Below are 25,439 nucleotides of genomic sequence, written 5' to 3'. Positions count from 1 at the left end.
TCCTTGGGCAGGGTTACCTTCACTTCTGCGGAGCCACCAGAATGAGCACAGGACCCCGTGAGGAATGCAGAGTGTAGTTGAAAGGCATCTGCCAAAATGTTTTCTGAGGACGGGTGGAGATCGAAGCACACCAAGCCCTGATTGGATTACCAAAGCCCCAGAAGCACTTCATCCTCCTCTGCTGCTACTTGGGGTGGGAAGGGAGTCACGGGGCGCGCTGGGGGGGCAGTGGGGGCGTGGTGACTTGGCGGGGGCTGGGGAGGCAGGTCTTAGACATACATCTCTTAGCTTTGGGGCTGCCGCTGGGAATATTAAAGTGCTTGCCCCAGAGATAACAGAAAGGGATTCTTAAGCATGGGTCTGTTGATAACTTACTTTTCATTTGGATTATGTTGTATAAAATCTTTGTCAAAACAGCCTTTTAGCATACGCAGCTTGGTGGAGGCAGATTGTGGATCAGTAGCCGATTGTATTCAGAGAATAAACTGAAGCTTTAAAAAGGGATACACTTTCATAATGGCTGTGTGTTGGAGGTAGGGAAGTGGAGGGAAAAAATTAACATGCTGCCTCTTTAAGAACGGGTCCTTTCACAGCTAAAAATAGCAAAATAGGAAAAAGGAATGGAAGAAAGCATGAATGAAATAGAATAACCAGAAATGTATTACAATTAACAAAAATGGTGTTTAGTCAATTACATACTCATGTCTAAGGTGAAAATAGCTGAAAAAATTAAAAGCCTTTGCTTGGAACAAATTTATTTTCTTGGACCAAACAGAATAAAGCAAATCATAATTGGCTGTGATGAATTACATCCAAGGTGAAAAATGGAAATACAGCAGGTAGTCTGCCTGCAGTGTACCTAGAATCCCTATAGACAGAGAAAGTGTCTTTCTCTCAAGAAACCAGAGGTGGGTGTCTTGGTTCTGAGGGAAACCAGATGACCCAGGAAGAGGAGGAGAAGGGCATGGAGGGGTCCCAAGGAAGAGGTGTGTGTGAATCTGGAGAGGTCAGAGGCTCTCAGTGTTGAGCCATTTGCTCTGTAGTCTGAGGGAGAAAGAGTGCCAGGGCAGGGATTCAAGAATGTGGTCCAAAGTGAGGGAGAGATAGGTTTGCCTGGCATTGGCATTTTTGATGGATTATAGTGATGAAAGATGAAGGCTAGAAAATGAAAGGTAGAAAGAAGAACAATGGAAACATTCTCTACTACCCAGAGACTCTCCCAGTAGGGTGAAAAGGGGCGGGTGATGTGGTGTGCCGATTTCTGGGGTGATCTTCATGAAAACAGGTCAGGGAAACTGACCAGGAAGCAAGCACAGAGCTGGTTGGAATAGGAATGCCCGTGTCTTCCTATTTCTGAGAGAGGTATGAACCTGTGTGCACACAAGTAAGTGGCAAAACTTTTTGGGGAAGCGTCAAGGTGGAAATTCATAGCTATTATTTTTGTGGCCTCTAGCTACAAGAATTAACAGGTGAAGATAGTCTAGAGATCCAAACTGGGAAAAAAATGACATTTTAACATTTTGTCAGGTAGGCAATTTAAAAATAAACTTGGAGTCAATATATACCATTAATGCTAGAGGTTGTGTTATAACAATGCAAAATGCCTTCTTTTTGATAGCAGTTAAAAGGCATGTCATAGGGGGTGAGGAACCATATATAGGAGAGGCGTATGTGATTGTGACAGCAGCCCCACAAAGCTATTGAAAACATACCATGACTCTGCCCTCCAGAATTAACACCATAACCTATGTCAGGGACTCACTATTATCCTCATATCAGCTCTTGGATCCTGTCCAGTCCCATTAGCGATTCCCATGTTGATTGCTCTGTTACTCGTGAATGTTAATTGCTTCTAAATCTCTTTGGATGTTCAGATGCTTGGGGAAAACAATCTGACTGGCGAAGGTGTGAGTTTTATTAATGGGCAAGTAAACAAGAAATCTGTTTAGAGACCCAAGTGGAGTGTCTGTGACTCAAGATGCCATAAACAGCTGATGTGGCACCTTTCTTTGCATGTCTGTCATATGTTGGTGGTGTGAGAGTGGGGATGGGGCAACAGGGTTTCAGTGATCACTGTGGTGTTTGCCCAGAATTGGTACACTTGTAGATGTAGTTAGACACTCACAGTCTTCCCTCCAGTATTCCTGCTTTGCTTAGTATGAAATGATGACCTTGCTACCTTTGAGATAAGCTTATACTTAGTAAGTGCTGTTAAATCAGAAGATGTAAAAATATGAGTATAATTTGGCCTATCACCTAGTTTCTAAACTAGAAGGAACTTCAGAAATAAGCTTTTTAAGCTTTATTTTACTCTTGAGAAACAAAGGCAGAGGGAGAGGAGAAGGTAAGGGATCACAGCAGAGCTAGCTAAGAAGCCAGGTCACCCACCTGGCACTCTGGCACTCAAAATAAGGGGAAATGATAAAAACGGGTGTTTATTATATTTTCCAGAAGTATTTCATTGAGGGTTTGTGGAGTTTTAATTTTTTCCTTTGGGTGGAAAAAATCTATGGTGATTCAGTATTGAAATTCATTTATTAGTAATTATAGGAGAGTTAAAAGATAGAAAAAAGGAAGATCACCCAGTTTAATGCTGTGAATCATGGATTCAATCAATATTCATGGAGTGTCTTCACACTAGAAGTTAGCAGTAAAAAAAAAAAAAAAATTCCCTATATATGCTGTTGCTCCCAGGTTACAAACCTGTAGGCTACGATGTAACTGCACTAAATACTCTAGGCAATTGTAACACAATGGTAAGTATTCGTATCTAAGCATAGAAAAGTTACAGTATAAATATGGTATCACTGTATTATAACGTTATGGGACCACCTCATGTATGTGGTCAGTTGTTGGCTGAAACGTCATTCTGTGACACCCATTCTGTGGCATGTGAATGTATAGATGGTCAGGGAGACATCACTGAGCAGGTGTTTAAGCAGAGATCTGATGAAAGGGAAGGAGTAAGCCGTAGAAATACTGCAACAAGATTGGCCCAAGCAAAAGGAACAGCTGAAAGGATGAAGTTCCTGAGGTGGGAATGTGCTTGGGTATTTGAGGATGAGTAAAGGAGTCAGTGCTACTGCAGAGGTGAGTAAGGAGAAGACAGTGAGAGATTGTGACCCTCACATCATGGGCTTTGGGAAAACTCTGGGGCGGACATTTTAAGGAGACCCATCTTTTAGTATTTCTGTAATCCCAAATAGTATGTCTCATAAACAGAACCAAAACTAATCCCTTTTTTGGAATATTTTCTGAAGGTGCCATCCTTCTGGGATTGGTATCTGTGACTTACCAGGAATCTTTACAAACGATCGGATCTTTCTGTAGAGTGTGTGATTAGCATGGTTGTCACAGTAATAGAATTATTGAACCACAGGTTTATAAGTTTCCTGATGGCGGAACCTATGTCTTACACATTTTTGTGTCCTCCAAGAAGCCACATACAGTTCTAAACTTATACATAGTAAGAACTCAATAAATACTGATTATTTTTTTCAATGCATGAATAAATGGCCTGAAACTGGTATAAAGGATGGGATGTCCTAGAAAGGACTGTTAAAAATACACCCTTCTAAAAACGTTGTTAACGAAATTACTTCTGAAGTATTCTGACTTCCTTGCAATATTTTTAAAAGACAAGTCCATATGCTGAAATGTGAACATAAGTATATAACAAACTGAACAGTAGTAACATTATTTTCAGGCCAAATTTTAGTAGGATGGTTGCATTTTGTCAATCCAATATTTTCTTCCATATTTTAAACTGGATGTGGGAATTTTTCCAATCTTACCTCTAGTATTAAAAGAATATTGGTGTCTGGGTTCATGAAAACAAGGGGTTACACTTGTCACTGTCTTATCATAAAATGTGTTTAGTATGTTGAGATTGTGGTGGAAATGATGTAGGAAATATCAGTCCCCTTGGGAAAGATGGGTGGCCAAGACGCATTGTGATGGGGAAGGCCAAAATGGCAATTCTTGTTCTCCCATTACTGAATTCTCACCATAATGGACCAATAATTAATAACCTATTGCCTTTCAGTATCCCCATCTGCAAAGTGGGGGTAACACAAACTTACCCTCTGCCTTTCAGGTTTTTTGCGAAAATCAGTGAACTAATATTGGTAAAATTGGAGCCCCATGGATGAAGGGTACTTTGTAAGTATAATGCATTATTGTCATGTTATTTTCTGTTATTCCAAAGTGCAAATACCAGATGTCTGCTCTTGCTGTATCAGGAAATCCATAACACATAGTTTCACACCCAGATACTGATAATCTGATTTCGTTTGAGGCATTTAATGTTTCTGAACTCTTAACGTTTTGACAATTATGTTGGGTGTAGAAAAGCCACCTCCCCCTGCCACCTTCTGTAAATATAAATTCAAGCAATGCCTCCTGGATAATTTGGACAAAATATGTCTATATATTATTATATGTAAAAATGTTGATATGAACCATGGATATAAATGTAAGGTATCTTTATTTCTCTTCTCTCAACTCTATCTTCCTTTCTTTTTAAATTGTATTTAACTTGTGTTTTGAGCAGTCAGTTTGTGTCTCAAAGAAGTGGTTGATTTTAGGGAGAGACAATGTTTCCATGAGATGAAGGATGTTTTGTTAAGGAAGAAACATAACTGATTAGACAGTTTGCTAATTATTGTGTTTCCAGACTCGGAGCAGGGGGAGGAGGCCAACCAGATTGGTGAGCTAAGTGTGATCACCCATCCTTAAGCAGCTTACAGTCCAGGTGGCCTGGGAATTGCCTCCTACCCATGGAATGGCAAAGGCTACAGAAGGGCATGAGGAGACTGTGCGATCCCAAAGCACCTGCTTCAGTAGATTTTCTCCATTGAATGGTGCATCTTTTTATATTGCCAGGCCAACCAATGCCCTGGAATTGTGTGAGCAACCATTGGCTGGCCAGCTGTATGCCCAGTGCTTAACCATGGTTCGATCTGTTTTTTTTCTTTTAATTGGTGGCTGTCACACTTTAAAATCTATAATAGAGAAGTTTAAGATTAGGACTGCTTATTGAAGCCTATTTTAGTGAGTAACCCTTGGATTCATGCGGCTGTAGGATCTAACTCTGCAAGGGTCTTGTACGTCTCATCTAGCCCCATTTGTTGGCCAGTTCTAAGGGTTCCAGCTGACTGAGCCTGAGAACCTCTAGAGGCAGAAAGTCTACAACCTAAAAACGTGACTCTGACAGTTACAGAATTCCTTCTCAAGTTAAACATAAATCCAAGCCCTATGTATCTCTGCCCTTGGATTCTACTTTTACTGTTCATCCCTACAATGAACAAGTCTTCCTCCTACAAAATGACACCATTTCAAATATTTAGTGACACCTATCGGGTCTCCCCCTGCAGTGGTCTCTGTCAGCTTCAGTTCCTTCAACAGCTAGAGCTCACTGCCATCATTCCCAAAACTCTTTACTCCTCTGGAAAAGTTCTTATCTGTCTATATGTTTTTAACAAGCAGCACTGAGAATCTATCTTCTCCAGGCCACATTCAGCCTCTCAGAGTCCAGAGATCTAATCAAAGTTTTGGAAGACAATGACCTCTGAAGAAATCATCTGGAACTACATGCACCCGTGGATTGGTTTGAGTATCAAGACAGCAAAGTCCACAGCCCTCTGTGAGGTGCAGATGATTGACAGGAAGGAAGTTGTTTTGGTGAATAATACAATCTGCTTGCCTCCTGTAGACACAGCAGTAGCCTACTAATTCGTTAAAAGTGAATTAAGGTTGTTTACCCATGTTTTAAAGTAACTGTCAGAGTGAAAAAAAAGTTCCTACTAAATGAGACCACTCACCTACTTCGGAGTTGCTGTTTATTTTAAGCTGAGTGCATAAATAATATATTGAGATACGAAGGGTGATTTCAAGCATTAGAACACGAAGTCTCCTGTTTACTAACTGTCATTGGACTGAAGAGAATTTAAACAGCTCTGAACCTTTTTGTCTGTGAATGTGAGGCATGAAATTAACTTTCATTTCATAGTTAGCAGAAATCATGACGGCAGACTTGTTCACATGCCTCCTGCCGATCTGGATCTTTTTTGATATGCAAGACAAACCTTGGCAACAGAGTGCTTTCCATGTCTCCTTTGAAACAAGACCCCCTTCCTCCCCCACAAAATAAGCAGGGAACTGTCTGGGTCACTGTGTCAGTTTGTTCTGGATATAAAGAGGAAAAGTGGAAATATTAGTCTAGGTTCTGGGAGTTCCAGTCCTGACTGCTGGCAACCCTCTCTGGAACTTACTTTCTTCATCTGTAAAATGGAAATAATAGCATCTATTTCCACTATTTCACAGGAAGATGGTGAGATTCCAATGAGTTAATTGTGGGGAAATGGATTTGAAAGGCATCAGGTATCACATGTGGGAAGGACAAGACAAGATAATAACAGTTCATGCTATTAAGGCTGTATTCTCGAGGATTTACATGTATTAACTCATTCACCAAACAACCCTATGGGACAGGTACTATTGTTATCCCAATTTTATCACTACAAAAACAGAAGCACAGGGCAGTGGGGCAACTTGCTCCATCATCTCATAGCTGAATGTTTGCAAAACTGATATCCAAACACCAGGCAATTGGGGTCCAGGGTTTGTTTTCCTATCTCTTACTTATTTGGGAGAAGAAGCCAGGTTTCTCACATATGATTATGCCTCCTGATCATGCACCAGTAAATGAAGCATCATTCCTAAAAGCCTGGACGAAATTTACATTGAGAAAATACAGGTATGGCTTCTCATCAGCAAGGAGGGCTCCCATTGGGTAGGTATGTAGCAGACTGTATGGATTAATTATGTTTTATGTGTGAAGAGCCTAGTGATCTTAGATGAAAAGCTGTAAGTAAAAAGACCTATTACTCATAATGCTTTTGGAAACAAGAAATCTGATTCACTTTTTGTCCCCTTAAACTTGAAAATGTGATAGCCTATTTCAGAATATAGGGAGAGTATTAGAGAATGAATAGAAAATGTATGGAATGTTTAATTTTGCATGATTACATTTCATATTTGCCAAAGTAACTGAGGCAAATAGAAATGCATAATAGTATCACAGCATACCTATTTGAGGTGTTTTGATGGAGTACTCAGGTTTTACAGTCTGATACATGAACCCTTTGGTATAAATCCTTATTAAGCAAATGAAAAAGAATGTATTTGTGTTTGCATCATTGACAATATGTAATTTGTACAACTGCTCTTTAAATGTATATTTAAACTATATTTATTTGAATTTCAAAAGAGGAAAGAGTCTTAAGTGATTAATGGGAACAAAAATGATGTGAATTTGCAGACATTTTCCCCTGAGCTATGCTCAGTCTTTACAAGGATCATACTTAAGTATCGGAGTGGAAAGAGTGGGGGTGCTGACTTGCTTTGGATTTCTGAATGAAGCATTCCAAAAATAGGATCATTTCCATAATCCCTGAAAAATGGACAGATTTATGAGAAGTAATCAGCTGAGGGAAAGAATACATTCTGCTCTTCCAAATTGTAAAAATCTCAGCAATTGCTGCTGTGCTCTAGCTCTTGTTAATACAATAAGATAATTGCATAATTAAATACACTATGGAATTTCAATAATTGGAAACTTTGTGTTCGCATCACAATATGCAACTTGCTGATGTTGAAAAGCATCAGCAGTGTTTTCTGGAGGCCAGGATCCTTCTTTCACGTCATGCCCTCTGCAGCCTTCTGCAGCTCCTGTTGCGGTTCTGAGACACTTCCCTTTCAGGTTATTTTTAGTCGGTTGTATTTAGACAAGGTGAAATTAAGCAAGATGTCCCCCAATATCTGACTTGCCTGCCCAGGTCATGGAAGTTGAGGATCACTTTGCTAAAAATGTCCCTGGTGCTATCTAGATCGTTCTATGCAGTAATGGGTGAAAGGCAACCTGAAGAAGAGAGCTTTTTGGAACTGCAAAGTGCCTCTCTGGGTTAGTAAATGTGAGATTGCTTTGTGGAGCCTCTGAAAAGTCAGGCTCCAGAGCTGAGCTCCTTGGATTCAAACCTGCTGTGGCCTCTTTCTTTCTGTGTTTCTGGAAAAGGTACCCAATCTATCATATATTTTCTTACCTGTAAAAGGAGAATCTTAGCACCTGCATCTTTGTGTTGGTAAAAGGCTTCATTGAGTTAATATGTGGAAGGAACTTATAAGACACCAGGTGGTTTGTATCCATTCAGTAAATGTTAGCTATGTTATCAGGCAATCAAGGGAAACGTTTCATGTTCATATAAACGTGACAAGTCTTTGAGTAAGAACCAATATGTAGACTTTGGTTTTGCTCATTCAAGAAATATTTATTAAATACATGATGATGATGGTGATGGTGATAAAAATAATATTACTAAATCAGTGTTTGGCAGATAGTAATATATTTTAGCAGGAACTCGTCCATTGTTGGCATCCCCGGTATCTAACACACCCATTAACACATGCAGGATGGTTACTTAACATAGAGTGGATTCCACAGATGTTTGGAGAATAAATGAGTGAATGATTGCGTGGAAGAAATTAGATTTAACTTTCTTCTTTTTAGGAGTTAGAAGAGTTTGCTGTGGTCTGTTGGAGAACATAGATGCATTTGCTTTAGTTCAACAACAGGGCTAGCACTAGGCAAGTGAGGTGTGTAAGGTGACAGATTGAAAGAGGTACTCACTCTCAGGGTCGCACAAGTGCTTCCTTAAATTTTGTGTCCTAGAGGCCCCACATATCTCACCATGGCCCAGGCCCTGTTGAATGTGTTAGTCTTACATGTATGATGTAAGCTCTGAAATGATGTGACTATGCTTGATTTCTACCTGTGTTTGAAATTCTGCCTCCCGCCAATTTTATTTAGAAAAATTTCAAAGCTACAGAAAAGTTGAAAGAATAATACAAGCAGCACTCTGCATACCTTCTACCTATGATCATCAATAGCTAATGCCTTGCCACATTTATGGTATTTCTTTCTGTATATACAAATTTGAACTTTGTCCTGATAAACTATAGTAATCATGTTGTAACTTCGATACAATATTCTCAATCCTTTGCCTCTAGCACACGTGATGTTAAATAGGCTTCCTAAATTCTGAGTCTCAAAATTATGAATTTTGGAAGAAAAGGGACAAAAAGCACTAAAAGAACTTTGCTGAAATTTGTTTTTCAAGTTTCAAAAACTGCTGCTTGAACCTTGTTTTTAGACTACTAGCATACTAACCTATTTAAAATACCATCAATATAAAGTGACCAAAACCTTAAAGGTTAGAATGCTTTCCCAGATGCTCTGACACCTTCTTTTGCAGAGGGGAGACTTTTTAAAAAAGATAAATTCTCTTGACCATTATTTTTCTGAGATCCTTTCAAAAGGAAATGGGAGTCCAATTACAAATACAATGCGATCGTCATTTTCCAAGTCAGGAATTTTCACTGTAAGGGGCAATTTTGCAAATATAATATAGAGACTATATTATAAATTTGGTGATATGCCCTCAAATAGAAAGAATGACACACTTGGTTTTGGACTACAGTGACAAACTTAGATGAAAGAAAAAAATAAAGCCCTTTTCTCGTAATCTGGAATGTTTATAAAAAATAAGGTATCTGTCCTACAAAACTATGATAACATTTGACAGAAGCTTGTATTATTTCAGTGGTATTAAGAATGTTCTCTATGGACACCCTGGGAATCGGAGGAGGGGCCTCGGGGCCATCATAGGTGGTGGAGATGGGAGTTAGGGGAACTAGATGAGCATTGGAAATCCAGGCCACTCACTCATATTCCACCGGAATAGCTCTGAAATGAGGTGCTTTATATTGGGCATCTAAGAATCAGTTTTCAAGAAAGTGTCCTAAAGCTAAAAAGAAATGGTTTGGAAACCATAGCATTAGTGGGTAGAAGAAGAAATAGGAAACATTTATCCAGCAATCTTGGCTGGCAGTGAGAAGTGAAAGCTGTCAATTGAAGGGTGGGAGAGGTCAGAAAAACCACAGAAGGCAGAAACATGAACTAAAGAGCCATCTGGGAGTAGCAAGCAGGATCAAACACATACACACACCCTAAGGCGGTGGTTCCCAAACTCCAGGGATTCCTGGTCCTTAACCCAGGCATTCTGATTCAGTAGATCTGGGGAGGGACTCAGGAATCTGGTTTTTTAATAGTCACCCTAAGCTGCACAGAAAAAAAATTGCCCTAAAGCCATGTTTACATCATAGAACATTACTGTGTTGGTAAAGATGACCAGAGGTGTAAAGAAAATATTAAATTCAGTCTCATAGAATGCAAGGAAAATGTAGAATGATTTCCTTCCGAAATGCTTAAAATAGAGTTATCCTGAATAACAGGGGAAAAAGACAGACAATTTTTTTTTTTTTTTTTTTTTTTTGATGAAGTCTCTGTCACCCAGTCTGGAGTGCAGTGGCGCGATCAGTCTCAGCTCACTGCAACCTCCACCTCCCAGGTTCAAGCAATTCTCCTGCCTCAGCCTCCTAGCTGGGACTGCAGGCACATGCTGCCATGCCTGGCTAAATTTTTGTGTTTTTAGTAGAGATGGGATTTCACTGTGTTGCCCAGGCTGGTCTTGAACTCCTAAACTCAGGCAATCTGCCCATCTCAGCCTCCCAAAGTGCTAGGATTACAGACATGAGGCACCACGCCTGGCCAAGACAGACTAATTAATAGTCACATCACAGTGTCGGTTTACTAAATCTGATACGAGAAGTACACACCGTGAGAGCAGAGAGGGCACTCCTGTCTGGTTGGGCACTGTAATGTACTCTTGGAAGAGTAAGCTTCCTAGTGGTACCTCATGGCATGATGGAATAATATTCACAGGTAGTGGAGTCAGACAGGCCTGGATTTGAATCCTGACTCTCCTATTGTAGGATCTCAGAAAAATGACCTAATCTCTTTAAGCTGAGTCTTCTTCTTAAAGTCAAAATAAAGATTGAACTAGATGATGTGTGAAAAGTACTGAGCATGGGGCAGTAAGTTGATACTCAAGTGGCTGCCATTAAAATAAATGGCTATAATTATATTTTATTTAAGAAGGACTTTAGAATAGGTAGGCTTTCAAGGAGAGCAGGGATGACAGCGTGTTGTTTATTAGTTTGGTTTTAGTTTTGGTTGAGGCAGGAAAAGGAGGGGGCAAAAGAGTACCCAAAGAAGCAGGACAGCATAAGCAAACCTTGAAGTAAGGGATGATTTATACTTTTGTGCATAGTTCAGTGTTTCCAAAGTGTTGTTCATGTAGAAGATTCTAGATGGTACAAGATTCTAGATTTTACAAGTATTAGCTAATGTAGTCCTCATACTGACTCTATGAAGTAGGTATTGGTTATTTAACAGACCATGAAGACTAAGGCACAGAGAAGTTAAATAACTTGCCTCAGATCACACAGCTAGTAGTGGCATAGCTAATAAATATGCTAGGCTACTTTAATAATAATGACATGCTAATTAATGTATGTTAGGAAGCTATAACTAGCACAGAAAAACAATGGTTTTTATATATATTGTTGCTTAGAATAATAGTAGTTTTAAAAAGTAACTTGATTTAAAATGAATCCTATAAAATGAATAATAGCGGTCATGCTATCAAATATGACCTAAATCCTGTAGGTGTTCCCCAGGTGAGTTTGGCCTGGGAAATTCTGGGGCAGTGGAAGACAGTGGTAAGGACAGATTGGGGCTACCATGGGAGGCTACTGCCTCCAAATCACTGTTGTGTGAAACAACAACAAATCCTTTAAATTCTGAGGGAGAAGCAAATATGTCTGTTGTAGGGTAGGAGGCTCAGGGAAGGAAAGACTTGTAGCTTGATGAGTTCACTCTGATTTCCTGCATTCCACTGCAGAGGGGCAAAAACCTCTCCTTGACTCAGACTTCTGAATGGCCAGCCTGAGACCTGTGCTATTTGGGAGTTACTTAGTTTTTCCTCCTCCTCGTGCCCCATCCCTTCTCGTTCCTCTTTTTTCTCTTCTTTTACCTCTTCCTGCCTCCTTCTTTTTCTTGTGCTTGAGGGCAGATTTCACAGAATCCATGCCCCCAAAATGCAAATGCCTGTTGCAACTCGATGGGAAAAAGAGTTTAATCCTCTAGATGGCATTTTAATTTACCTTTAGCTTTTCAGGATGACACCTGTGTCTACCCCTGTATCTCTCCTCTGGATACGATCAGAAAAATCTAAAAGCTCAGATAATCCTAAGCCAATCTATGCTTAGGCTTTTATATTGCAGATGTACCTTCCTATCAATCTGTTTGAGGCTAATATTAAGATGAGTTTGCATTCCCTGAGCAAATGAGCACAGGTGTTAGTCCAGAAACTGCAGGAAACCAGAAGGTAATCAGTCACCCCGGTTAAGAAACGGTGGGATAATTACATAGTTCCCTGAGCCTGGGTGTGGCACACCTGCCCTGCAGGCTCCACATCTGCAGTGTCCTACCCACGTTACACCAGGTCCTCATATCTAGAGACAACCAGTCTCCTTATATAGTCCTTCCCATTTCCTCTGTCTTTTCCTGAGCATCATAATCTGTTCCTTTCACCTATTTCCACCATTCAGTGTTGTCCTTGACATAAGGTGTGCATTCAATAAATGAACTTCTGCCCATTAGTTAATGAATGATATCAATAATTCCAAATTTCTTGATTCAGATTATGGTTTAACGAACATGTATTGAGCACTTACTATGTGCTAGGTATTGTGCTAGGGGCTTTTGTACTATTTGAATCTTACATAACCCCCTTCACCTGTCACCAGTGGGGAAATTGAGGCTTAGGGAGGTCTAGTTTAATCAAAGTCACACATATTTGGCTCTGTGTGATTCAAGCCCAGATAGCCCCATGTTCAGGCTCAGTTCTCTGATTTCTTTATGTCACGTTTTCCTGCTTTGCCAAAGCATTGAGTGAGTTTCCCCTCCCACTATTAACCTGGGGTTTCCTCCCAACCGCTCTTCCAGGACCTTACTATCAATCCTCAAGTCAAAGGAAAGTTCCTCCTTCTCTAACTGTAACAGGAGAATTCTGTCTTCATAGCCTGAGACCCTGAATGTCATCAGATGCCACTGCCCACAGTGAGTCCAGGAACGGAAGCCGCTTTTGGAGTTTCCAGCAGGGGCTGCCTGTGAAACAACCATAGGCGAGGCCTGTGTACGTGTCCTGAACGCTGCCTCACAGATTAAAATAGTTGTCACAGTGACTAGAAAATTGGATTGGTTAAACCTTCTGGTTTTAGATTGTTTTTGGAGAGTGAGTAACTCTATGATTTTTACTTGTCACAGGCTAAAAAGAAAAAAAAAAGTAAGAGTGCAACTTGTCACAGGCTAAAAAGAAAAAAAAAAGTAAGAGTGCAACTTCATAGCTATTTTTCTTTCCTGTATGTTCATAGTGGTTATTTATATCTGGGAAGTTTCCATTGGGATTTAGTTCAGGATATAGACTTGGCAGGGTGGCTTCTGCACTCTGTGGTGACATTTGACAGACTGCAGGGAAAGCAGGATGGATTTCTAATGTCTAGATGGATGGATTTGGGGGCGAAGTGTTGGGATTGGACTGTATTATAAAATGGATTTATGGGTCTGAATCTAAAAGCGGCACATTGCCTGTCAATATGAGATCTGTATCAATAACATTTGATAAATTAGGCCTCCCGACCCTTTGCTCTGTTTGCTTTATCAACTCTACTTGGCAATAACAATAAAAGACTCCAGGTGGTGAATTTGGAGTGGCTTACTGAGCTTGCCATGTGCATTCCTGACCTTAGGGCCCGGCTCTGTGAACCTGCACATGTTATAACCCCCAGAAGGGCACTGCTGTGCCTGACTTCCTCCCCAGAATTAGACGTTCCCCTGCTAAGCTGAATTTCAATATCAGCCTCATGCATTAACCTTGAAATGCTGTGCCCATGATGTAGGTAGCGTCTTCATTTTCCAGATGAAGAAATTAAGACACTGAGAGGTTAAATGAGCTGCCCAAGGCCACACAGTAAATCTCAAATACAGCTGGTTTCCAGATAAAGGTGTCGTGGTTGCTGGGGGAGGGTATGACACTTGTGTTCTCTGTAGTTACAGACTAAAAGGAGCTGAATTTGCACAAAGCTTGCTGATAATACACATTATTATTATTATTTTTTTTTTTCCCAGCAGTGGGTGGTGTACTGCTATCTTATCTCCAGCTCTTTTGGGAAAGTAGTTCATGTCTCTATTTAAGAAATACAGGGTTCTAGACCAGGCATGGTGGTTCAAACCTGTAATCCCAGCATTTTGGGAGGCCAAAGTAAGTGGATCACGAGGCCTGGCCAACATGGTGAAACCCCGTCTCTACTGAAAATGGAAAAATTAGCCAGGCATGGTGGTGGGCACTTGTAATCATAGCTACAAGGGAGCCAGAGGCAGGAGAATTGCTTGAATCCGGGAGGCAGAGGTTGTAGTGAGCCAAGATCACTCCATTGTACTCCAGCCTGTGTGACAAGAGCAAGACTCTGTCTAGAAAAAAAAAGGAGAGAGAGAGAGAGAAGAAATACAGAGTTTTCTTGAGTTTTGGCAGATAATGTGCTTTGTTTAGTCTTTGTAGCCATAAACCAGGGGTGAAGACTTTCTTCATCCCATAAATACTGGCCATTATGGAATGGTTCTTATAATGCTACAGCTATCTTTTGGGAAGGGAAACTCTGTTTCCAGACAGATGGATATTAGGTGTGGTGGGGGGAAGCAGGGAAAGGAGGTACGATACACAGAAACAGGAGACACAGTTCTTCTCCCTGAAGTGCTTACATTTTAGTTGGTGGGAATGAGTGAATGCCAATTTATATCTGCAAATCTCTTCATTTGTGGGCTGTAGAAATCTATGGTAGGTGAAATGGGCCCTGCAACTCCATTCACAGGATCCCAGCTGCAGCACAATAATCACGAATGATTGCAATGTGCCAAATCCACACACTGCATACACTTACCCAGCCAATCCTGGCAACTACCTCGAGTGTGGTTCACAAAAGTCTTTGAAATTGGCAATCTGTGTGTGCCACGTGGGGATGAGATATAATTCTTAGTGTATAGCTGATCTCTTTGGCGTAAATTATGCTGCTCTTTTACTTTTGAGCATCTTCTGAAATTCTGAATTAAAACTTTCTTTACTCTGTCTTCATAATGATGATAAGCTGGAACAGAAAACCAAAGGGATAATTATCTGGTGAAATATAGTAAAACTTTTAGGAACTGGAGGTACATGGAGTTTTATCAGATTATCTGGAACAAACTTTAAAAAAAAATTGTGGCTGAAAATTTATTCTAAAGTATATCACGGAAGCACACTTGCATTTCTAGTTTCTTGCCTTAGTATACATGATATAATGAGGGTAACTCAATTTCCTCTTTTGTAGAGCAAGGGGGTTGCTCTACAAAATTGGAGATTATTGATTTAAAGACCAGAGGATGTAGGGCATTAATGAACTGATGATTTTTCACTTGAAAATTTTGATATTAGTTTATTTCAAATATAGTGAGTTTAGGAGTACAGTTTTCACAACCCTACTCTTTCTTCTGCACCCAGTCTATATGCTTCAAGATTCAAGGAAGTACCCCAAAACCTAAAATGCAATTAAAAAAAAATAAGGAAAAAAAAAAGACTCAAGGAAGAAGACAATTTCACCTGAAAATCCTGTTGGAAGTGCAGCTCTCCCGAGATTCAGATCTCATTGGTTTGGCGTGGCGCTAGGGATCTTCATTTTTGATGAGCACACTGTGCTTTCCTAGCAAGCACTCAACATGTGTACTGAAATCTTCATTTCTTACAGGCTGGTATTCTGTGGCTCACACTTTGAGAAACCATGTTAGAGGCAGAAGAGTAGGCTCTAGATCAGGTTCCCCACGGAGCAGGGGATGGTGGGGTTTGTGTTTAGAGGAACCCAGCTCTTGGAAGATGGTTTCATGGGTGACTTGGTGGTGACTTTTAGTCAATGACCAACTAGTGATACAATCTCATAGAAAATTTAAAACTTAGGTCTTACCCCAAATTTGTTTACAAACATCTATTTATTAAACTAATTAATTTGTTTTTGACAGGGTTGGGCTCGGTCACCCAGGCTGGAGGGTGATGGTGTCATGATGGCTCACTGCAGCCTTGAACCTCCCAGGCTCAAGCAGTCCTCCCACCTCAGCCTCCTGAGTAGCTGGGGCTACAGATACATGCCACCACACCCGACTAATTTTTGTAGAGAGGGGGTTTCACCATGTTGCCCAAACTGGTCTTGAACCCCTGGGCTCCAGTGGTCTGCCCGACTTGGCCTCCAAAAGTACTAGGATTGTAGGGTATGCCCAGGCACAAACATTTGTTGAAGATGTGTCTTTGGGATTCCAGGGTCTGAATGAGAAACAGCACAATATGAATCACAGGGAAATACATTTATTGTGAGAGCAAGTTTTTTATGGTAGGAAGAATTTATTTCATGCCGATAATGTATTATTTGATTGATATTATTGAATTATAGAAATATATGAATATTATTTGATGGATATTAACAGATTATAGGAAATCTATAAGAAAAAAAGAACACCAGAAAATTACTACTTTAGAGTTATCCATTTAGCCATTTGTGTACCAGAGGAGCAGGCATTATTTAAAATTGTTGTTGATTCTATCAAATAGAGAGATTATTCATAGAGAGCATTTTCATTACTTTCAAAGCAACAACAGTACTGGGACCATGCATAAGTGTGTGTGTGTGTGTGTGTGTGTGTGTGTGTGCACGCACATGGCTTGCAAGTACATATCAGCAAACAAGCCATGTACTAATAATAAAACAATAAATAGCAACAATTTAATTAAGCACAATTTATGTCAAAATATCTGAATAGGAATATGATTACATAATTATATGTAAAAATTTGAGGCAAAGAAGAGATATTTTTCTTTTCTTATATTCAACTCCACATTCTGCCATTGTCTAGCAGCTGTATTTTGAGCTGCCAAGCCGGGTCTTGATTTGGTCCAAACCTTTTCTGAGAGAATAGTCTATGCAAGCTGGCAGGTTGTCAAGCTGTGTGTGGTCCTCGTACCAGCAAATGAGTAAATCAGAGTTATAAGTTGCAAATGTGCCTCAAATTAACTTCTGCATAGTAGGGAATGAACTTGGCATCATTTAAAGTCCGGCTCAGTGACAGCCTTCTCTCTTGGCAGCTTAATCAAAAAGATGATGGAAAATTGTGGCCTGGTGGGCCTTGAAGCTTCCACAGGGTGTGAACTCTGTGTACTGTGCTTGAAATGTCACATTCTAAGAGGTCCTCGAATTGCCAGGCTCAGTGTCATATTGCGCTGTGGGCTCTGTTCACATGATGCAAGCACTGCTTATCTGACCAGGCCTAAAATAAGACGCTCCAATGCTTTATTTATGAGCTTGGGGCCACCCAGGCCCATGATGTAAGTAACCTTGGGGTACGCAGTATTTGATCACTTCAATTCCCATTAACTACCTGTTTCTAAATGGGGAAAAGCATTTACCCAGCACATTGTGTTATTCATGAAGACACAAAAGCAGCCTGTTGTGCTGTCACTGAGACTGATTTCCATGTAATGCGATCCAGCTGTTGAACACTGCAGATTGTCAGTTTCTAATGTTAGTTTTCTCCTTCTCTCTTTTTTCTTTTTCTTCTTCCTCTCCAGTTCTTTCTCCATCCTTCTTTTTTTCTCCATTCTTAAGAAAAAATAGGCCAATTCCAGACACTGCTATCATGTAACTGTATATCAAGGAGTGATGAGCTGTTCCCCTTTTCAATATAGAAGGTCACAAGTTGGCAGCAGAGAACCCATTTTATATAATGCTGAGAGCATTTAGTGCAGTGTTTCTTGACTACAGTGCTATTCATGTGTTGGCTGAGATAGTTCCTTGCTGGGGAGCTGTCTGTGAATCGTAGAATGTTTGGGGCATCCTCGATTCACCAGATGCCAGTAGCACCTATCCATTTGTGACAACCAAAAATGTCTCCAGACATTTTCAAATGTCCTCTTGGGAGCCAGGTTGTCCCTGGTTGATTTAGTGTGACAGCGTACTGGGTCTTTGCTAATGAAAATCTCTGTGACTCTCCTTGAAACTGTACAGATGTGGTTATTAGATGTGGATTGGGAGGCAGAAAACCTGGGTTTGAATCCTGGCTCTGCACTTACTGGCTGTGTGACTTTGGGCAAGGTAGTTAGTCTCTCTAAGCCTTAATCTCTTCCCCTATTAAATAAGAAAGATAACGCAAAACTTACAAGGTAATTGAACACCAGTGAACTAAAATGTCCAAAGAACATGTCACATGATACATGCTCAAAAATTGACAATCTGACAATAAGACCTAATATTTGAAATATTGTAATTGTCAGCTTAAAGATGTAAAAAAATCAAAGGCCGTTCTATGCACCCCTCCATTCATGTGTTGCTCAATTCTGGTTTTATCCTTTTTCTCTTCCCCTCTACTTCTACCCCCAGTATTCATGGGTACTGTTATATTCGAGGAATAGATTGATTATGGCCAAAGACATGAGACTGAAGATTGGAAAGGGAAATTGTGAGGGGCCTGGAAAAGAACTATTTCCTGGCAGGATTATTCTATTAGGAAGCCCACAGGAGGTGTGGACAATTCATTTAGTTTACTGAATGTGAGAATATAGGAAGAGTGGTAAAACAAAGAAACCCTCAACACGCCATTAATATGAACCCTACTCTTCACTCAACAAATGCCCAGTCCATCTTGGGTGTTTTGCTTTAGAAAAAAGTGAAATCGCTTTCCTTATTCAGGACTGAGGGTGACAAATGTTAAATCTGTTTTCTTGGGAAACAGCTGAGAAAACAGTCAAAGTGATTCCATGTGACTAGCACAATTTTCTGCCTGGCTCGTCAAAGTCTGAGTCTCTTTTGAGCTGTATCTAAATCTAGAAATAAGGGCCAGGCGAAGGAGGAAGGAGTAGCCATCAGACAGCTGGTTAAAGCTATTATCTTTGACATCTCTCTTTCAGCCTTCACACCTATATTGTACAGAGCCTCTCAAGTCTGCCACCTGCCAGCAATTAGGAGAACCTTGGCAAAAACCCGACTCTTTCTGTTTTCCATGACACTCTCCTTTCTGAGACTGTTGCAATTTCATTCCTTTCTGCAGCTCTCTTTTCCTTACCTCCATCCTCTTTCTAGTCTTCTAGTTGCACCGTAGCACACGAGGGTAGGAAGGGATATGAATGATCATCAAGTTCATTGACTGAATTACTTCCAGACCATTGCTGATGCATTCAATATGTCTTCTCCTTGTGTGATTTCAGAGATGGCTACTTCACTGCTAGGTGAGGTGGGATGCTTAGCTGCTGATCCACAGTCTCTAATATCTGCATCTGATATTCTTTCAACAAATGCATGTTGAGGACCCACTTTGTGCTGGGTTCCAAATATTAATAAAATATAGCTTCTGCACTCAAGGAGTGAATTACGGTCATGATGGTATGTTGAATGGATGTAAATTATTCATTTACTCCTTCATGAGCAGCTCTGGTGAACCAGGCACCTTGCTGCGGGCTAGGGATATAATGAGCAAGAATGCCAGGCCTCCCCTTGTGGAAGCTACAGTCTAATGGAAGAGAAAGACATGAGTCAGAAATTCACTTTCATGAAATATAATACAATGGCCGTGAAGAAAAGGGGCATGGTTCTGAGTACATACAGTCATAAAATTTGACTCCAGCTGAGTGGAATAGGGGGATGGAGAAAGGTTTCCCTAACAGACAGACTGTTTTCTCTGAGTTGTGAAGGATGATTGGGAATTGATGAGGTTCTGAGGTTGGAGGGGTGAGGAGGGGCTGGCATCCCCATCAGGAGGATGGAATTACTGTGATGGGAGTGAGCATAAGGACTCTGGGAGTAATGGGAACCAGCAGGACTGGAGTCTCAGAGAGCAGAGGTCAGGAACTCAGTAGGGCTTCAGGGGCTATAGATTTTGGTCTTTATCTTAACATCAAGGCTATTGAGACTTTAAGAATTGTTTAGGGAATGAAGATGACAGACCTGGTCATGGTTGGCTACGGGACAGATAGATCAGTAGAGGGAGAGGATGCCCTGGGATAAATGCCATGTGAGCGCTGAGGATGGAGACACAAACTCTGCTGCTGAAGTCACCACAGACTTTATTGAGATGGCGACATCTGAGTCCTTGTGAATTAAGGGAGGACATCTTCCAAGCCAGCAGGGGAGGAAAGGTGGTCCAGGTAGGAAAACTGCAGCTACAGAGATAAACAGGCCTGAAGACTCACAAGAATATTCCAGAACACTTCAAGTTATCCGTCATGGGTTAGAGCACAGGGCCAGTGCTGGGGGATGAGCATCAGGACGAGGCTGTGGCCAGCTGGCCTAGAGCCCTGTAGACCACACCAAGGATGTTGGGCTCTGTCCTGAAGATGAGGCTCTGAAGGGAGCCTTGAGTGGGAAGAGTGAGAGCCTCAGGTGGAGTTTTAGAATGTCATTCAGCTGCTGTGTGGGGGTGGAAGCTGGGGGCTGGAACACCCAGTGTAAGGTTGTGTTGCACTCAGCATGAAGGGTAAAGAGATCTCTCATCAGGGCAGCAGTAGTGGGCTGGAGTTATTAAGAAGAAGAGAATCAATAGAACCTAGGGTTGGTGTTCTAGCATGGAGCAGCACTCTGATGATCACCTCCTTAATAGCTGGGGAAATGCTGGCTAATGCTAACGCAAATCTGTACAAAATGTGGCTTGTAAGAAAACTTGACAGCAGAGCAAAACGACAGGGATAAAATATTCAACCACACACAGAAGCCGCAATGAGTTTTTCCCATGTTATCTGCTCTTTTGGATTGTTCATGCACCTGTTCATTTTCTTTGTCAAAAGCAGAGCATTATTTATAAAACACTGTTCCCCACTCCCCCCAAACATCTGGATGTTTGGAGTTATACAGATAAAACATCTGGATTTAGGCCTGAAATTTTTGCTTATTCTCGCAGATGTTTGGCGTCCCATTGACAAAACTGGTGGGTCTTCCTGAAGCGCCATCCATAAAACTAGGTGCTAAACAAGGCATGAGCCTGCAGATGCATTTTAAGGGGTATGAGAATGGAAAACCCCCACATCAAGAGCCTATAAAATAGCAAAACTCATTGTGAGTCCAAAGGGATTGAAAAACTTTTCTGGTTGACCAAAAAGGATGTAAAATAATATGTTTGTGCTTGCAAGGAAATTTTTTTTTTTCAGATTAATATTTACTTTGAATAACTGGGGGAACAGAAGGCCAGGGAGATATAAATGTTATGCCTATGGAGGGGTCTTCCAGCTGAGTTCAAGTCTATGTATAATTTGACTGCCAGAAAGAGCCAAACCCCCTGAAAGTTCAAGTTTATTTTTTCCTAAATAGCATTTTTTTTTCTTGGTTACAAAAGTATTTTCTAGGTTTTTTTTTTTCTTTTTACTAAACTCTTGTGATCTTTTGTAAAAGAATGATCCACAAGGGATTTGGGCAATTATTTAAATATAGAAATTATACATAAACTTTAGAAAAGTGAAGCTACATTATAAAATCTGGGGCAGCAGAGATATGCTCAAAAGAATGGCTGAACTGCGTTAGTAAATTGGGATTGAACTGCCCTGGCCATTTCACCGAGGTGGGTTAGTTCATTTTCTCTATCTTTCTGCCACCCTTCAGCAGCAGAGAGAATTTCTCTTGTATCTTCAGATATTTTTATTTTTGGATGAGAGGGGATGTGACTGTCACAGTCATGCTGCCAATGATCTCAGAGTTCAATGAGGCTGCTTGGATGGACTGAGGAGAGGGCCTTCTCCCTCCCTGCCCCTAAGTGTACCCAATTTAGACCCTAGCTCTGCTGAAAATCTACTTATTCCAGCCAGAGAGAGAACGGCCTTAGGGCCAAGGGTATATCTGACTAGCTACATTCCTCTGCTAGAACCGTCTCCATTTGAACTACTGTCAAGGCAAAATTGCTTTATATCCCAATTTTGATGATATTAGCAAATACATGTAATGGGAAATAAAATTAATCAGTTTGTGCTTGTGAAATTGCCTCCTGTTTACCTCAGCCTTGTAGCGATTTTTTACCCCCTCCTACAGGGGTTATTTTAATTAACAGCGTGAATTTTTGGTAGTTTAATTTATTTTATGATTGTGTAAAAATACTCCTTTGTAAGGGTTTATATATAACTAGCCAGCTAATTAGCAGTAATATTTTAACAACAGCTGTAGAAGCAGGGAGTCCCATGAAACATGGCTTCTCTCTTCAGACGGCCAAGATATTTATTGGTGCCTTTTCTTATCAGCTCTGGCTGAAGGCAACAAAGGAGGGTAGTGCGAGCATCAGATAATTAAAAGAGAAGTAGGCATTCAAGCCCTCCTCTCACCTGACACCCAGAACTTCCTAAGGACTTCTGTGTCTCTACTCCTCTGATTTAAGACTCCATCTCCTTGGCTTCTATTTCTTCCAAAGTCTATTATACATTCCTTGTGAGCCTCAATATAAGACATACCTTTCTGGAAAATTATGGGTAGTCTTTTAAGGGCATTAATTTAAACTAATAACAGTCACCAGCATTTGTACTACACTTTCCATTTATGCAAAGCATTTTAACATACAGCAAAGTACACCTTGCATTTATTTAATTTACTTGAATACAAGAGGAAAAACTGAGGAGAGGGCTTAGGTTCGTGGGGTGGGAGAGTGGGTGGGAGAGGTCAGAGACACAGAGACATGGGGAGTCAGAGAGAGAATAAGGGAGACAGACAGAAGGAACTCCTCTTTATATAGACAACATAAACACACCTGTTCCCTTCCAATCCCCCGTCTTCTTTCCTGACTTAGCATTTATTTTGCTGCCTTGGCACTGGGTTGGAGAGAGTGTGCACTCATTGACCACTCTGCATGAGATTCTAGTGTGTAAAGAAAAGTGGTTTATTTTTCATAACATATATATATATATATATATGAATTTTTTTTTCCTACCAAAAACAAGCCAACTACTTACTCTGGAGTTCGGCATGAATTCTGTCCATGCACCATTTTCCCCTGATTTTAGATTTTAGATTTTAGATTCCACCTCCTGCAAAAGTTTGTGATCCTCATTACCCTGCGAGAGTGGATATTTCTAGCTAGCCCTGTGTTATATTCCTGATCTCATTTTATAGACAGAGACACAAAGGGTTAGAAAAGTCAAATGACTTGTGTAAGATCACGCAGAAAGTTAGCGGTAGAGAGGCGACTGGAACTACATCAGCCCTTAAATGCCTGTGGTTTTGGTTTATTTCCTTAAAGTGTGCTTGGGAAACTTCTCCTTTTCTTCCAGGAGAGGGGAGACCATTATTTGCAGTGCACCCATCGAGCTTTGCATTGTTTGTAGCACACTTGCAGTTTTCTTATCATGGTTTATTTGCATGCTTATTTCCTTCATGGACCATCAGCTCCTCAAGAGAGCAGACTTTTTTTGTGTTTGCCTAGCTTGGTCCCTGATCCATAGTAGATGCTCAATAAATAACTATGAGTGAATGAAAAAGTCAGAGTAAGTTGAACCTGACTTTCCAGTGTAAACTTCCGTATAGTAAGAAACCTGAATTTCTGATGCATTGCTTGATATCCAACTTATTATACTAATAATTGTGTCTAAAAATGCTGCATGTGCTGTGATATCAAAGTGCCTGGAAAACAGCAATGGCCCAGATATTAACCATTATTATTTCCCCAACTTTAGTAAGTGTCTCTAGGAAATGCAATGTAAAAATTTCCAAAGGGTGTCTCAATCAGGAAACTCCAGGGAATTGGTATTCAGATAGACCTAGCATGAGCACGTGTGTACACACCTACACACACACAAACACACACACACCCTTGGATTGATAGGATTCTAGGATTCACTTAACAGATCTTTTGGAGAGGTAAAATGCCCAAGGAGGTGGATAGGTAAAATGTTCTTGAGAAGCCTTCGTGTACATTTGATCACTCCAATGACTTAACATTTGTAGAGCATCGTAAATTTCACATACTGGAATGCTGCAATGCTATTGAGATCAGTGGGTTAATTTAATAGATGCTGTGTGTCCAGGACTTTAACTTGGGGTGTCAGTACCTGATACAGAGAAGGCTGAGTGATCTCATTTGACTTTCATCGTAACTCCATGAGTGGGTACTGTTATTGTCTCTATTTGGCAAATAAAATACTCTAAGAGGTTAATGACCATGATGCAAGTTCCCTAGCTAATCAGTGACAGAGCCAGGAGTCAAACCCACCGAAGTCTATGCTTTATTTTATTTATTGTAAAATAGCATCGCTAGCCATGTATTTCCATGTGTGGATAGATAATAACTAAGTATAAAGGCAGCTCATGGTAGTACTGAGAAGATGATACTGTGTGTTGTGGTTAGAGATGAGGCTCTGTAATTAGGTAAATTACAAAACTTGGCAGAGTCAAGTTCTGAGCCCAAGTTACAGAGCCTCACCTCTAACCACACACACAGTAGGCTCTGTAACTTGGGCTCGAAACTTGACTCTGCCACTAATTATCTGTGTGACTTTCATCAAGTTACCTTACCTCTCTGTGCATCAATTTTCTCATCCAAGTGGAAGGTATAATGGCACCTACCTCATGACATCTTGAGGATTATGGATGATGATGCCATTGGCTGAGTGCTGGCACATCACCTGGGCTCAATGATGGCTTCCTAAGTGGGCGGCAGGTCCCGACTTCTGCCACTAAGGCAGTGTGATCTTCCTGAGTCACCCTATCTTCATTTGAAAAATGACAGGCTGGAAGGCGTGATCTATAAGGCCCCTTCCAACTGTAAAGTGCCCCTAGCATAGTTTTGCAGTGTCTTACGGATAATATGTCCCGCCTTAGTATTCTAAAACATTTTCATTCTCTGTTGAAGAGAGAAAATAATAACATGAAGTGGGCATAGAGAGAGGAGAAAAGAGGAATTGTAAGAGCATTGGTAGGGGATGGATGAAGGACTGGGTATCATATGACAAGTAGCTAAATTGGCCATTATGGGTATTGAACTCCATTTGGTGTGTAATAGTAGGTGAGCACTTGGCCATATGAAACTCATATCTATATATCAGCTTTCCCCAAACACCATCTCAATTAATGAGCACTGAATAAGGAATGGAGATTTGACTGGGCAGAGATAACAGCAGAAAATATGAGAAATATAAGTACAATACTATAATTAAAGGAAAACTGCTGTGACTTATGGCCTTCATCTCAATTTCTTTTTTCTTTCTCTCCCCGTCAAGCAGCATAAAGCATGAACTCTTACGGAAAGTAGACAGAGGAAGCAACGTTTCTTTAAAATTCAAAAAAAAAAAAAAAATCCAATCTTGGAATTTCTTTTTATGGAGAAACAATAAAATGTTAGATAATGCTGAGATTCTCACTGCAAGAAAACAATAATTATATTTTGTATT

At 40.5% G+C, this 25,439-nt stretch overlaps 1 protein-coding gene across 2 annotated transcripts in view; it reads left to right on the top strand.

Moving 5' to 3' along the window:
* PPARGC1A (PPARG coactivator 1 alpha) overlaps positions 1–25,439 on the top strand; it is a 698,725-nt gene that overhangs the window by 208,608 nt on the left and 464,678 nt on the right. The window contains exon 2 of one of the 2 annotated variants that reach the window (XM_039468365.2): positions 4,097–4,161. The exons of the other annotated variant lie outside the window; for it this stretch is intronic. Coding sequence (XP_039324299.2) covers positions 4,144–4,161 — 18 coding nt within the window. The 5' untranslated portion in view covers positions 4,097–4,143. The remainder of the gene's footprint in view (positions 1–4,096; positions 4,162–25,439) is intronic. 2 annotated transcript variants of the gene reach the window in all.

Source organism: Saimiri boliviensis, chromosome 3 (assembly GCF_048565385.1).
Source record: "Saimiri boliviensis isolate mSaiBol1 chromosome 3, mSaiBol1.pri, whole genome shotgun sequence".
In the NCBI taxonomy this organism is placed as follows: domain Eukaryota; kingdom Metazoa; phylum Chordata; class Mammalia; order Primates; family Cebidae; genus Saimiri; species Saimiri boliviensis.
The sequence above is the reverse complement of the archived record's forward strand: the minus strand, read 5'-3'. Positions and strand labels throughout refer to the sequence as shown.